At 43.2% G+C, this 14,744-nt stretch overlaps 1 protein-coding gene across 6 annotated transcripts in view; it reads left to right on the forward strand.

The window, feature by feature from the left end:
• LOC144784606 (ATP-binding cassette sub-family B member 5-like) overlaps positions 1–14,744 on the forward strand; it is a 1,313,284-nt gene that overhangs the window by 1,108,130 nt on the left and 190,410 nt on the right. For 4 of the 6 annotated variants that reach the window (XM_078663518.1, XM_078663516.1, XM_078663517.1 and 1 more), the window contains one exon: positions 3,189–3,293. The exons of the other annotated variants lie outside the window; for them this stretch is intronic. In XM_078663518.1, coding sequence (XP_078519644.1) covers positions 3,189–3,293 — 105 coding nt within the window. The remainder of the gene's footprint in view (positions 1–3,188; positions 3,294–14,744) is intronic. 6 annotated transcript variants of the gene reach the window in all.

Raw genomic sequence — 14,744 nt, forward strand, 5'->3', positions numbered from 1 at the left:
TTATCGGGTACTTATATAAGATTATTCCTTCCAGGGGCTTGACAACGGGGCAATGAAGTAAAACCTCCCTCCTGGGTATAGGTCTCAGACCAGGGTAGGGTCGTTTGTGGAATTATCTCAACAGCTTGAGTAACTGAAAGGGCTGGGGCCGGTATAAGTGTCATTAGTGATTATGTATATTCTGGACGTGCTGAGGACAGCTGAGGGGGCTGTGAAGGTATTCGACTTGAAACAAAACTTACAGTCAAATTACGAACATCCTGAAGCCAACAGGGCCTAACAACTCAATTCAAGTCCTGATGTGATCAGCAAGTAAATACATCAGACACAACCAAGAAGTCACACTCCAAAGGTGCAAATCGAGGGTGGGTATCTTTCGGAGGTGCGCAACCATTGAACATCAGGGAGTACATGCCGCTGCGGAGCAGGTAAGACAGCCTGTCAAAAATGGTGCAAAGGCTCCAGGCCCCTACAGCCATCGGGGATCAGAGCAATGATCAATGATGGAGCATAGGTAGACCAGCCGAATTATCCTGATGCTTCAAGGCCAAAGGTGCGCACGGGGTGACCAGCTTCAGAAAGGAAGATGTACCAGTACAATATGTTCTCCCTAGTTCCAGGCTGTTGAATGAAAGCCCTCATGCATATATCATGAGGGCGTACACTCCTGGAAGCTCTGTAGCATGCTCATGAGGCGGAGGGCACACCAGCAAGGTGGACCAAGCTGGACATTGCTCAAGATGGGCTACACAAACTCATAAGGCAAAGTTAAAAGGAGCCCGTAGCCGAATGAGCTCTGGAAGATCACTTGTCCACGTGGAGGTGTTTGATAATGTCTCTTTTTGTTCTTGATAGGCTGCGGCTTTATGATTTTTATCGGTGCAGCAAGCTGGCACTAGAGACCAATTAGGCTGCGGAGATTCTCTGGTGGGAATGCAAGGGGGCGTTGAGGCATCCTCATATGGATCTGCTTGGGGTTTGAGAAGTTGTTTGGCTTTGGCCAGGGAGCAGATAACTCTTCGCCTGCCCTCCCAAAGTGAGAATGATGGCGAATTGCAGGCCCCATTTGTAAAGGATGTTAAGCACCCACAGTTTGTCCTTGAGTGGCCGGAAGTCCCTTTAGTGGCAGAGGGTAACAGGGGAGGGATGCTGAAATAGCTGAATAATCTGGCCACAGAAGATAAGATCGGCCATGCTCCGGGACGCTTTCAGAATTGCCTCTTTCTCAACAGACATATTTTGACGGAGCCTATGTCTGCATGGATTTCTTGCAAAACACGTTCCATGTAGGTCTGGTTGAAGGACGCTTTATTCCAAAGCGAGATGACTGGATTTCCCCTTACAAACCCGGCGGGCCTTTCGCGGCTTTGCCATGAGACATGATATCCACCAGTGGAAAGTGCGCGGTGCAGTAGTCACAGCGGGCAAGAGCAACACTCACAGACTCTCTGATGAGAACCATCACAAGCCTTGAAGGGAAACTAGTGCCTAGGTAGGCCAAGGAGATCATGTGTTGAGTGTCTTTGACGGATCCAATGAAGCTGTAGCAACCGGGGTAGCCAACTAAGGCCCTCCCAGAGTATGCAACTCATTCAGGAGCTATATGGAATAATCCATGGCTGTCACATACAGACTGGGAGTCGTGTGGAGGAGGGACCCCGGCCCTGATGTAGCCGGAGGCAACTCCTGTTCTCAACAGTGCATCGAAGGGGGTAGAGAAAGCCTCAGCAACCTCCCATGTTTTGCCCCAGGTTCAGAGGCAGGTGAACAGAAAGGCAGAGAGGTCCCCCCTCACCTCTCTATTTATTCCTTACTTCTAGCCCTGGGAGGGCCTCATCACATCCAACAACGTGAGTTGGTCAAGGCAAAGAGTCCCTCCAAGGCCTCTAACTCCAGGGCAGGACTTGCGGCCAGAGGGGAACCTTCAAACAGCCAATTGGAGGGCGTTGTAGGCTTTGATAGTGCCCCTCCCTTAAAGACTGCTATAATCACCAGACAGAGGGCCCACGTCAGTGAGTCTGCAGGGCCTATCTCCAGGGCCTAACACAAGCAAGAGGCCACCTGTGTTGTCCCGGGGTTTTGCGATCGGGCTGCATTTTCTCTGTCCAACAGCTTCTCCTAATGGACGGCACACTGAACCTGGTGCCCTCATTGTTTCGGTGCCATGCAGTTGTGATCCCGATGCCTTTGGAAGCTTTAGAAGGCCACGGGAGTCTGGAGCTGCAGCGGAGCACGTCTTACTCCATGAGCTCTTAGGCCACAACCCCCTTCTGATGCATTTTCAAGATGTGACTCTGAACCACCTTTTGTCACATCCCATGAAATATTTTTGGAATTGATGTTTTTTATTTGAAAGTACAGAAGTGGATCACCACATCAGTATATTTGATTCTGAATTTTGTAATTCAATTTATTTATTTTATTTTATTTTAGTGATTTATAGAGCGCCTGGTGACCCGGAGGCATCCCCGCGCTGTGAGAACTTGTGATGACCAGGGGGGGGGGAAGGAGGGCCTATATCAATTATGAAACTAGGTTCACGTATTTCTTGTGAACCTCTCAAATGAACTCAGGAATTGCACTTTTGGTTCATTTAAAAAAATATATATTTCCTTTTCTCATCACCGTTACATTTGGTGATAGCTGTTGTATGTATTAACTTTCTGCAGCCTTAGTACTGCTGAATGTACTGAGTATCTATAATCTGATGCTCTTTTATGACAAAAGCCTTTTACCACTCCAGGCATAGTATTACAGCTTTGGATTACCATGAAAGCCAATCTGGAATGAATTAAAGCTACCCTTGACAAGTGTTTCAAGCTAACTTGAGCTCCTCAGAGAGTTATAACTTTGTTCAGACACAAGGGAGCCACCTGTATAAGGCAAGACAGTACAATTTCAGGCTTTGAGTGCAGGATAAAGAGTAGCATCTATACTTGGAAGCTACCCACAGTTCCCTGCTTCCTTTTTTTGCATAATTTATCTGGCATTCTAAGCCTGAAAAGGTATTGTCTTGTTATATGTGTATGTATATGTGTGTGTGTGTGTGTGTGTGTATATATATATATATATATATACATATATTCATTTATATATATGTATGTATATATTTATATGTATATAGATTTGTTTTTGTATTTTTTTATTAAAAGTGTGTTTCTTTAATGCTGTTTTTTGTATCTTTGCAGCTATTTTCAATTGACGACAAAGTAAAAATAAGACATGATGCCGACTTATATTCAATTTTCTTCCTTGCCATTGGTCTTATGTCTTTTTTCACCTACTTTATACAGGTAAATTTCATTTTTTTACTCCTTGTTTTGCCATTTTGTCTTGTTTGTCTATCTGTAAGTGTTTCTATCTGTCTTTCTGTTCTGTTTGTCGATCCATATGTTGGCCTATCTATATAACCTCTTTTCTGTCCGACTGCTTGTCTTTACTCTTGTCTATGTACCTTTCTGTTGTTACTTGTCTGTATTTTAGCTCTCCTGTTAGCTTTCTGAATCACGCTTTGAACTTCTCAGATATAAAAAACTCCTGTAAATATAATATATAAATCAATTAGTGCTATACTTATCAATCTATATATAAATATATATCAAGGCACAAGGTGATCTGTGCCTAATGCTGTATAAAGTACACTGTCAAGTTGTGTTTCCTAAACTTTATTGTAAAGTGGGTTTTTTTCCTTTTATAGGGAAGCCTTTTATGTGTTTGCCTGGAGTCCAAGATATAGAGCTGTGTGTGTGGCTTTCCCTGTCGCTAGATAACAGCTGTAGGAGAGCTTTATAATGGAGCCAGTGCAGTATTTCTATATGTATATATATATATATATATATATATATATATATATATATATATATATATATATATATATATATTTTGTCAAACAAATGCCCTTTAATTGCCAAAGCACACGACATTGCTCCGACCATCCGGTCCTTATTTTCATGCATGCCTTTCCGCTTCACCGTCTTAGTGATCTGCCTGACGCGTTTCAGGGTCGGAACCCCGTCTTCAGAGGCTGCAATAATGGCACTCAGGAATCGCTTTGCTTCATTTCTGACTCATTTTAATAAACAAGCCCCCAGTGGGCGTTGGCTGAGTGCATCGTCATCTGGAATGTAGCTGGGACTTGTAGTCCGCAAAGCGCAAATTGTTTGTCTCTTTAAGTAAGTCCGACTGCACATTAAAAATATATGCTCGTCATAAAATACCTTTGTAGGTGGTGTCACATTAAAGCATGCTGCATCAATTGAGGAGTGCAGTGCCACAGAGTCCAAACCAGTTTAAGACTCAGGCCTCGCTTTGCTGGATAATACTCTTCCTCCAACAGGTGATGGGGCATTTGGCCACTGCCAGCCCGCCATGTAGAATTTTGTCAAACAAATGCCCTTAGCATTGCCAAAGCACACGACATTGCTCCGACCATCCGGGCCTTATTTTCATGCATGCCTTTCCGCTTCACCGTCTTAGTGATCTGCCTGACGCGTTTCAGGGTCGGAACCCCGTCTTCAGAGGCTGCAATAATGGCAATCAGGAATCGCTTTACTTCATTTCTGACTCATTTTAATAAACAAGCCCCCCAGTGGGCGTTGGCTGCGTGCATCGTCATCTGGAATGTAGCTGGGACTTGTAGTCCGCAAAGCGCAAATTGTTTGTCTCTTTAAGTAAGTCCGAGTGCACATTAAAAATATATGCTCGTCATAAAATACCTTTGTAGGTGGTGTCACATTAAAGCATGCTGCATCAATTGAGGAGCGCAGTGCCACAGAGTCCAAACCGGTTTAAGACTCAGGCCTCGCTTTGCTGGATAATACTCTTCCTCCAACAGGCGATGGTGCATTCGGCCACGGCCAGGCCGCCGTGTAGAATTTTGTCAAACAAATGCCCTTAGCATTGCCAAAGCACACAACATTGCTCCGACCATCGGTCCTTATTTTCATGCATGCCTTTCCGCTTCACCGTCTTAGTGATCTGCCTGACGCGTTTCAGGGTCGGAACCCCGTCTTCAGAGGCTGTAATAATGGCACTCAGGAATCGCTTTGCTTCATTTCGGACTCATTTTAATAAACAAGCCCCCCAGTGGGCGTTGGCTGAGTGCATCGTCATCTGGAATGTAGCTGGGACTTGTAGTCCGCAAAGCGCAAATTGTATGTCTCTTTAAGTAAGTCCGAGTGCACATTAAAAGTATATGCTCGTCATAAAATACCTTTGTAGGTGGTGTCACATTAAAGCATGCTGCATCAATTGAGGAGTGCAGTGCCACAGAGTCCGCGGGGGACTTGCACAGACGCGTTTTGGCGTGCTGCCTTCGTCGGTGTGTGTAACACTACAACATTCGGCATGTTAATAAAGTTTTTCATGAACATAGGCATCAACGAAGGACTCAACCCTCCTAGAGTCACGGTAGGCGCCATCTTGGAATGTATATACAAGACCATTAGGCACGGCAAAGCACATATTCTGCCCACCGATGGGCTATTATCCATGGACAGGGGGCTGTTCATTATATAATTATATATTTATATAAAAAAGTTTTAAATATTCAACAATGATAAAGCCGTGGATCGGCTAGTGTCCTCTGTTAATCCATCCCGTCATGATTACTCCACTATAACAAGATACACATGTATTGCACCGAGTCAATAAAAAGTTCATCAAATTCCATCATTCAAAGAATTAATATATATGGCAGTTCAAATCCGTACCTATAATAGATCAATTGATTTGAATTTAAAGATTAAAACTTCATCAATATATATATATATAGTCCAAAAATACGCTGCACTCAATAAATCTTCGGAAATTCTTGTTTATTCAGAACACTGCTACTCCACCAATGTGTATCAACCTCACAGGGTCTTTATCACTGTGATGAAGACCCTGTGAAGTCGAAACATGTTGGTGGAGTAGCGGTGTTCTGAATAAACAAGAATTATCAAAGAGTTATTGTGTGCAGTGTATTCTTGGACTCTAAATTGATTTTGGGCTTTATGGTTAAGCCCCAGGCCAGCACCCACAGAGCGTGCCGAGTAAAACCATATTGTTTTATATATATATATATATATATATATATATATAGTTAGGCCTATTTTCCATAGGAAATCCGCAACATTCTATTTGCAATAACTTTGACGCCAGTTGACGAATCTCCGCGAACTTTTCAGAACTTATGGTCAGCTCTGCTCCGCTCCTATCCTGAAAGTTTGGGGTGATTAGTCAAGCGGGGGCGAGATAAAAGGGGGTCCCAAAACGTGTTTTCCCCATGTAATTTTCCATAGGAAACTTTAGCCTTGGCTACAGCCCGAACTGCTGAACGGAATTACTCCAAATTTGGCAAAGAGGTAGCCCTTGTTTCAGAAAGGTGCCTTTGTGTTAAATGGTGTAAATCTGTTCAGTAGTTGCAGAGAAAATGAAAATTAAAAACACATATATATCTATGGCTGCCGTGGATCCGCGCACCCTGCACGCACCCTCGCGATCACAAGCTGCATGCTAATTGGCTGTCAACACTCCAAACCAGGAAATGTTGGCAGCCATCTTGTGCCTCTGTAGAACCGAGGCACAAGAAATCCCTCAGAAAAGTTTGCAAAACGCAAAAAGGGGGCAGGGTACAAACACCCTGACCCCTTAGGCCTGCTTAGGGGGTCCCACAAGGACCCCCAGGGCCCCAAAAAAAATGATTATTTTTTAAAACAAATCGGCACCATCTGCACAGGGTGCACAGATCCTGCCGTGAAAAAAAAAACCTGAAGCACGGGCTACCATGCTTCTTTATTAATTAGACCCTGGGGGCCCCCCAGCCCCGGGGACCGCCACCCCCGGGTCTTTCATGAAATATGTGTGGGGGCTCACAGCCTCCCCAGCCCCGGGGACCGCCACCCCCCTGGGATACAAAAAGAAAAGGGTGGGGGGATCAAAGGCCCACAAGCCCCGGGGCCTGCCACCCCGGGGCTTTATGTACACATTTGTGGGGGGCACACAGCCCCCCACAGCCCCAGGGATCGCCCCCCTCCAGGGCTTGTTTTAAAAATAAAAAACTACCTGTGTGGGGGGCTCGAGCCCCCCACATGCCCCGGGAACTGGCACCTCCCCGGGCACAAATTTTTTAAGATAGGGGGTCCGTTATGGACCCCCAAGCCCCTGGGACCACCACCCCCGGGGCTTTGAATTAAGTGGGAGGGGCCCCCCCGGAGATGGCCGGCCTCCAGTGTCCCAGGGATCCCACTCCCGGGACACTGCAGTTTGCTATGGCAGGGCGGGAGCCACGTGGCTCCCGCCCTGCCATAGCAGGGAAACCTGTTCTCTCTTTCAAAATGCAAACCATATTGCTTTTCTACACCGGGAGCTGCATGTTAGCAGCTCCTCATGTGGAAAAGCAATGCCGGCTCCCGAAGGACGTGGGGAGCCGGCGGGACCGTGGGGGCATTGCGCTCCCCACACGGTCCCCAACGTTGTATATAGGCCCTGGTGGATAAGGTCCCTGGGGAGAATAGAAATTAGTGGAAGGTGCTAAAAAAAATAAGTGGTAAAAGTAGGAGTCGCTTACCCAGCGCGGCACTCAGCTCGGCCCCCTGTTGTGAACACATTGGGTGCGCAACTCCAAGCGCGGCCGCCTGGTGTGAACGCGTTGGGTGCGCAACTCCAAGCAAAAAAATTTTTTATATTCTTTAAATATACATCAAGCTTATGGGTTTAGATCTTATGTGTTTAGAGCCCTTGTGTTTATTGAGAGATTTTGGTACCTATAAGTAAGTACCTGTGCAGAGTCTAAAGCTGACGAGGAAGTCTCTGTTACCCTCATCTGTAAAATGTACACCATCTCTCCTATAGATGCCACCCATATTAAAACGCAGATTGTTGTGGTAAATGGATCCCTTCCTATAATCTCGGAGATCAGCAGAATCAGCTTTACTGACATGTTTCCTAGCTTTCTCAATCTGTGGACAAAATTGATTGGACCAGTTCCATTTCTGTCTTTGGCATATGTTAGAATAGACAAAGGCAGTTTGGGGGAAAAGTGAAATCAATTTTACAAATGTGTCTTTCATAAGCATTTCCAGACGTACCCCAGTCAAAGTGCCTAGGTCATTGCCACCACAGTGCACAATTATGAGGTCAGGGTGTTGGAGATGCAAAAAGGATTTGACCAATGGCATCAATTGGTGCCACTTTAATCCTCTCTGTCCAATCCATTTAATGTCTACATTTGGCAAAGCTAGGTCTTTGTCAATACGTCTTTTTTTCTGCATACCTTTGGCTCCACAAAATATAGCTATGTCCCACAATCCACACTCTAAGCATCTTAAAGGGAGGTCTGGATGCACTCAGAAGGTGTCTGTATGCGAAATGGGCAGTTTGAAAACTAAGATTTTTTTTAAATGCTGGATAAGATGCAGTTTAAAAAAAAAGAGAAATGATTGGCTGTTTGAGAACATTATAGACTGAAAAATAGGGTGCATGTTTCGGTGTTTTAAAAGCATGTTTCATATTGGTTAATGAAATCTGTTTGAAAGAAACATTACATAGGATAAACTGATATTTTCAAAAGTCAAGCACACTTGCTGTTTGGATTTGCAACATTGTGTGCTGAACTTGTGACCTGTGTGTTCAGTTGAGTGTTCCATGAACTGTTACTATGGTAACAGGCATTGAGCAGAATGGGGGTAGGGTTGAAAGTTATGTCAATTGGAAAAGGTTGAAATGAAAGTCCAAGCTATCCAGTTGTCAAGTTTTAGTAGTATTAGAAGCCACTCATTGCTTATGTATTTGCAGAATGAGTCCGGCATTCACACTAGAGTGCAGTAGTAAAATATGTAGAATGTGTGCAGTCACCTTACCCCTTACAGACTAGTGAGTCTGTTTTGCTAAACTCCAAGGAATAGTGTTGCTTGTCTAGAATCACACTGTGAGTTTGTGTGCATTTGGACAACCATTGTGAGAGAAGCATTTGGTTGCTTTATGTCTTTCCTGACACATAACTCCTTAAGAACCTATCACTCTTCTTGCATTTCTCTAGTGACCCATTCAGCACCATGTACTAATCCATTCAGTGCGACAAAACCCAACCACTTATAAATTCACCCAGGCATTCTTCTTGCAGTACTCTAATCATTCAGTCAGTACCCAAATAGTCATGCAGTAATCCAGGCCTTACAACATAGAGTGCTACATACCTCTGTCCAATGTGCAGGCAGTCCCTTAATCACCTATGCACTTATCTTACACACTTGTGTTTCCCTAGGTAGTATCCATACACTCCAGCAAACACCTTGTCACTCTCCTTGCACTCCTCTAGTGACCCATTCAGCACCATGTACTAATCCATTCACTGAGCCAAAACCCAACCGCTTATTAATTTATGTTGGACTCTCTTTGCAGTACTGAAATTACTCTAGTTAAAAGACATATTCTTAAGGATTGGTCTAGCCACTAACCCTAGTACAAGTCAATTTCTTTATATACTATGCATGCAAACTTGCAAGAAGGTACAAAGTATAAATGCATTCTTCAAAATACCCAGTTAATACCTTTGTAGTGTTGGAATCCCTCTGTCATAGGATCCCATGTGACTTGAAAAAAAAAGATTTGATTGGTTCATAACATTTCCCATTGTACCAATTGAAGGACTGCAAGCATTTTAATTGTTCTTCTTTGAGCATCTTTGGAGAGATATCTCTCTGCTTACCTCCTGTCAGTCTCATGCAATTTTTCAATCAATCAACTAGCAATATGTTCTTATTGTAACAGTCTGCCAATACCTAAGTTATGTTATCCATTTGTTATGTTATCCATTTTGTAAAGCGCAACAGCTGCCCCAGCGAAGGGGCGTACCGGCGCTGACCACTAAAGGACACAACAGAAATGTACCAGACTGAACAAATTAAGAAATTAGTAACTACTGAGATGAAGGGAACAAAAAGGTCTTGACGGCTTTCCTGAAAGCGGACAGACAATCAATAAGCACTAAGCACTTATGGGGCAGATTTACAAGCATCCTGTACCAACAATATGTCAGTTTTTGAAACATAGTGATGGCCCAAGACACTCTTTCATATTTACAAGGAGAGGAAAAGGCACTCTGTGTAGCTTTTCTTCTCCATGTAAATATGACCTCATCATACACACCACTTTGTGTTGAAGGTGCGTTCCATAGGTGTTGCTGTGGGTGTTTGCACACAACACTCATAGAACAAGACACATGTCCAAATTTATCATAAATCATAAATATTGAGATGTGTGTGAATGCTGCACTATCCTCCAGTTGGTGTAGCAAGGTACAACTAGGAGAATTGTTTTCATGTCTCCTCATTTTTTCTCTTTCAATATATGCTGCATTGCACAGCATGCATTGAAGGAGAAAAATCCCTTCACTGATTGTTTTTGTGCAGGAAGGTGTGTCTTCCTTCACAAAAACAAACTTTGCACGACACGGATATCCTTGCACCATGGTGCAAGGGTGCCTGTGTCACCGCATGGCTGCAGTTTAAGCAGCAGTGCAGAGGGAAGCATAGATTTGCAACATATTTATGTACATATGTTGCATGCCTGTGCTTCGGAAGTACCACAGCACACTGCAGCTAAAGAGCTTACAGTGTCATGCTGCTGCACTTCCTTATACTTCTGCACTTATACATTCACCATACACTTCTAATGCATTCTTGCAGTCAATTATGCACTATGCTTGCATTCAACCAAACTTTCACACACTATCATGCAAATATAGCTCTTTTTTTTGTTGTTTTTTTGTTTTATATTTTTTTGTAGTTTTCTAAACGATTTTATTTTTTGGGGGAGTTTTTTCAAAAGAAATAAAGAAAAAAGGATGAAAAAAACAGGCAACTTCAGGAATTAATAACCATTCCCAACTAAATAAAAGCAAACAAAAGTCTATCATCGATGATTTCGTTGCGCCGTACACACTAGGTTAACAGACTACTCTCCATAGCATAGAAGCTGGTCGCACTTTATAAAGTGCATCTTCAGTTGAGCAAATTCAGGATGTATGTCCGGGCGTGATGGTGATGTGGAGGTGCCAGAGGTACTAGGCACTGCAGGTGGAGGGTTATCTTGTAATCTCCTGCACTCCTCCCGAGCCAGATTCACTGGGTGAAGAGTCTTCAGATGTTTGTACATAGAGGCAGTACCGCATGAATATTTCTTCTCAGCACTGCCTCTTGATAGGACTCGTTCACATATATTACAGGTGACTTTGGTGGAATTCACCTTCTTTTGGACCTCTGGGAATGTAAAAAACTTCCACACCATTGATGTAGGTCTCTGAGGACGTAGAGGTTCAGCAACATATTCTTCCTCTTTAGAATGGTCAGAATCTTGTGGTGGCTACTGTCCTGAAGCCATTGTCTTCTGATTTTGAAAAATAGCACAAAAGAAATATTCCACAAAAAGTTTTTCCCAGCTGAGACATGTGTCTTCAAAGAAGCTCTAAGAAGAATGATTGAAGACAATATACATTTTTTTTAGAGTGTCCAGATATTACTGACTATTGGAAAGCTGTCATTGGTTTCTTGGAAAAAGTTCTATCTGCACCTATTACCTGCTCTCCAAGATTAGTCTTTTTTGGATTGCCAGCATGATATAATGTTAATAGTTTTTCCTCACAATTTATATTTTACGTGATGGCTATAGCTCTGGCCCCACGGCTGTGGAACACCTTCCCCTTGGAGATCCGGCTCTGCCCTGACCTTCTGTCATTTAGGAAAGCCTTAAAGACCTGGCTTTTCCAGCAAGCATTCCAATAAATCTCGGTCGCCTGCTTCCTTGGTCATATCCTCTATCACTGACAGCGCCAAGAAACCAACTGGTGTTAGTGCGCTTAAGAAATTTCTTTTAACATAACATAACATAGCTCAAAGAGAGATCTGTAGAGAATGGAAGTCTGTTGCCCCGCCTAGGTTCGCTGACTGTTTAAGAAACATAATGTTAGTCAGTAAGTTAGACATGGCATGTCAAGAGGCAAGTGCAGAAAGGGTATGGTCCGCACTGGTGGCCTGGTCTAATACATAATGGTGGTCCAATGATTATGCCAGAGGTGTGTGGGTCCTGTCCTCCCAGTTCTAAGAGGCGCTCCATCGGAAAGAATGGGAGTAGGAAAAGGAAGCCTACCTCTGGGAAATTCCTGTATGCTGCACGCTGACTCCAGGGCAGTAACTAAGATCGACAGTGTGAAAGGCTTCAGGAGTTCCCATCTAGAGAATTTATCATCTGGTGGCATGTATGAGGCCAAAAAAAAATTTAAAAAAAAGAATGATTGAAATGGGTGGGGTCCTTCAATAGTTACAATGGGAAATGTTATGAACCAATCAAATCTTTTTTTTTCAGGTCACATGGGGTCCGCGCACCCTGCGCACAGGCAGCACTTACCTAACGCGACTTCTCGAAATTGCATTTAAAAGTAATATAGGTGTCTTAAAAGTAAAAATATATCATGTTTATGATTATCTTAGATAATGTCTTGCCCTAATATGTATATTAAATACATATATATATATATATATATATATATAATTTTAGACATTAAAAATTTTTGCGGGAGTCGCGCACGAGCGTCGCATAAAGTAATGCGCATGTGTCAAAAATACGCACCCGTTGCACACCCCACCCGGATGCTTCTCAACATTCCTGAAATGGAGGCTACGTTCCACGCAGTGATCGAGAAAGGTACGCTTTGGGTGCGCAACTCCCCAAATTTTTTTGAAAAAAAACAACAATAAAGAAAATAATATAAATATATTAAAATAAAAATATTAAAAAAACAATATTAGAGTTCCAATATTTAAAAAAAATCCCTTTATATGAAAAATATAAAATGTAATTTAAAAAATAAAATATGTAAAAATAAATAGTTAAAAATGTAGAAAATCAGTATAAAAAAAATAAATATAACTATTATTACATTTAAAAATTGTAATTTCAAATTATTAGGAAATTCACAGAAAAAAAAAACATAGGTTTCAAGGCTGTTATAGTTAGCTGGACATTTCACTCGTACAAAACCATTGAAATCCCTCCATTATCGCGCACCCGTAATCCACTGCTGATGATGTCACATATTACATCATTCATGACATGATCAGTGACATCACTGATGACCTCACTGATGACATCTCTGATGACATCACTGATGACATCATCCACGTGACAATCTGATACACCTCATCACACAGTGGTATAACCTTTAATCACTCAGTATAAAATACAAAGTACCATTTTTGAAACCATTGACACAACAATACAAGTTTCTAAAAACCTACTCAGTGATTCCTAGGTCTACGCACATATCTAAACACTCACCTATAAATTGACTCATACACGATGTCACAAATCAATAGAACACTATCAAATGCACTTATACACCTATATCGACATTGACACACCAGCACACATCTTACTCACTTATAGAGTTATCCTACTCACTCATGTTAACTATTGATCACACTTACATTTACTCAGCTACACACTTATACAAACACTACTTCATTTATTTATATTTATTTATTTACGTAATTTTTATAGCGCAACAAATACCCTGGGGTGTCTCGGCGCTGTGGAGCTACTGGAGTCAGCCATCCTCTTACTGGTTAAACAACCATGTTTTTAAGAGCCTGCGGAAGCTCATCAGGTTCGGGGCAGTTTTGATGGCAAGTGGCAAAAGATTCCAGAGTTTTGGAGTGGCCACAAGAAAACGCCTGTCTCCCCAGGTGGCCGTTCTTGTACGTGGCACAGGGAGGAGACTGGTGTTGGCCGATCTTAATTGCCTTCTGGGAGTATAAAGCTGAAAAGCTTCGGTCAGGAACCTGGGTCCTATGCCAAGTACTGCCTTATATGCAATACAGAGGGCCTTAAATTTTATGCGGCTCTCAACTCTCAGCCAGTGGAGCTGACGAATGCCAAGAGTGGTGGATTTGCGGCGAGGAATGTTTAGGAGGATCCTGGCAGACGCATTCTGGATGGATTGCAGCTTAGTTATGACACGCTTCTGGGTGTGAAGAAAGAGAGCGTTCCCATAATCTATTTTAGAGAAGACTAAGGTGGAGACCAGAGTCTTCCCAGCTGAGGGGGGGAGATAAGGTAGTAATTTCTTTATTTTTTTCAAAATAAAGAATGATGACGAGACAACCTTGTTAGTGTGGAGGTCAAAAGCCAGCTTGCTGTCAAAAATCACTCCCAGATTTCTGGCTTTTTCCACTGGGACAGGTGGATGGCCGAGCTTTTCCAGCCACCAACTAGAGGACCATTCAGGGGAGAGTTTTCCGAAGGTCATAATCTCGGTCTTGTCCGAGTTGAGCCTAAGACAATTCGAGGCCATCCAGGTACTGACCTCAAGCATAGCTCTCTGGAAGTTGGCTGCCACAGCAAGGCCATCCCTGTGGATACCCAGGACCAGCTGGGTATCATCTGCGTAAGATGTGAGCCGTACCCCATAGGCCTTTATTACCCTCGCTAAGTCCGCTACATAGATGTTGAATAGCATAGGACTTAGCTAGGAGCCTTGTGGGACTCCACAAGGGAGTGCAGAGATAGGTGAATAAAAATCTCCCAGCCTCACTGTCTGGGTACGGTTTGCCAGGAAAGATGAAATGAGATCCCTGGCCGAACCGTTTATCCCCAGGGCTGTGACACGGTCGACTAGAGTGACATGGTCGACCGTGTCAAAGGCCGCTGACAAATCCAAAAGGATGAGGACAGCCGCCCCTCCCTGATCCATGATCGCCCTGATC

The sequence above is a fragment of the Lissotriton helveticus genome, chromosome 10, assembly GCF_964261635.1.
Source record: "Lissotriton helveticus chromosome 10, aLisHel1.1, whole genome shotgun sequence".
Taxonomy (NCBI): domain Eukaryota; kingdom Metazoa; phylum Chordata; class Amphibia; order Caudata; family Salamandridae; genus Lissotriton; species Lissotriton helveticus.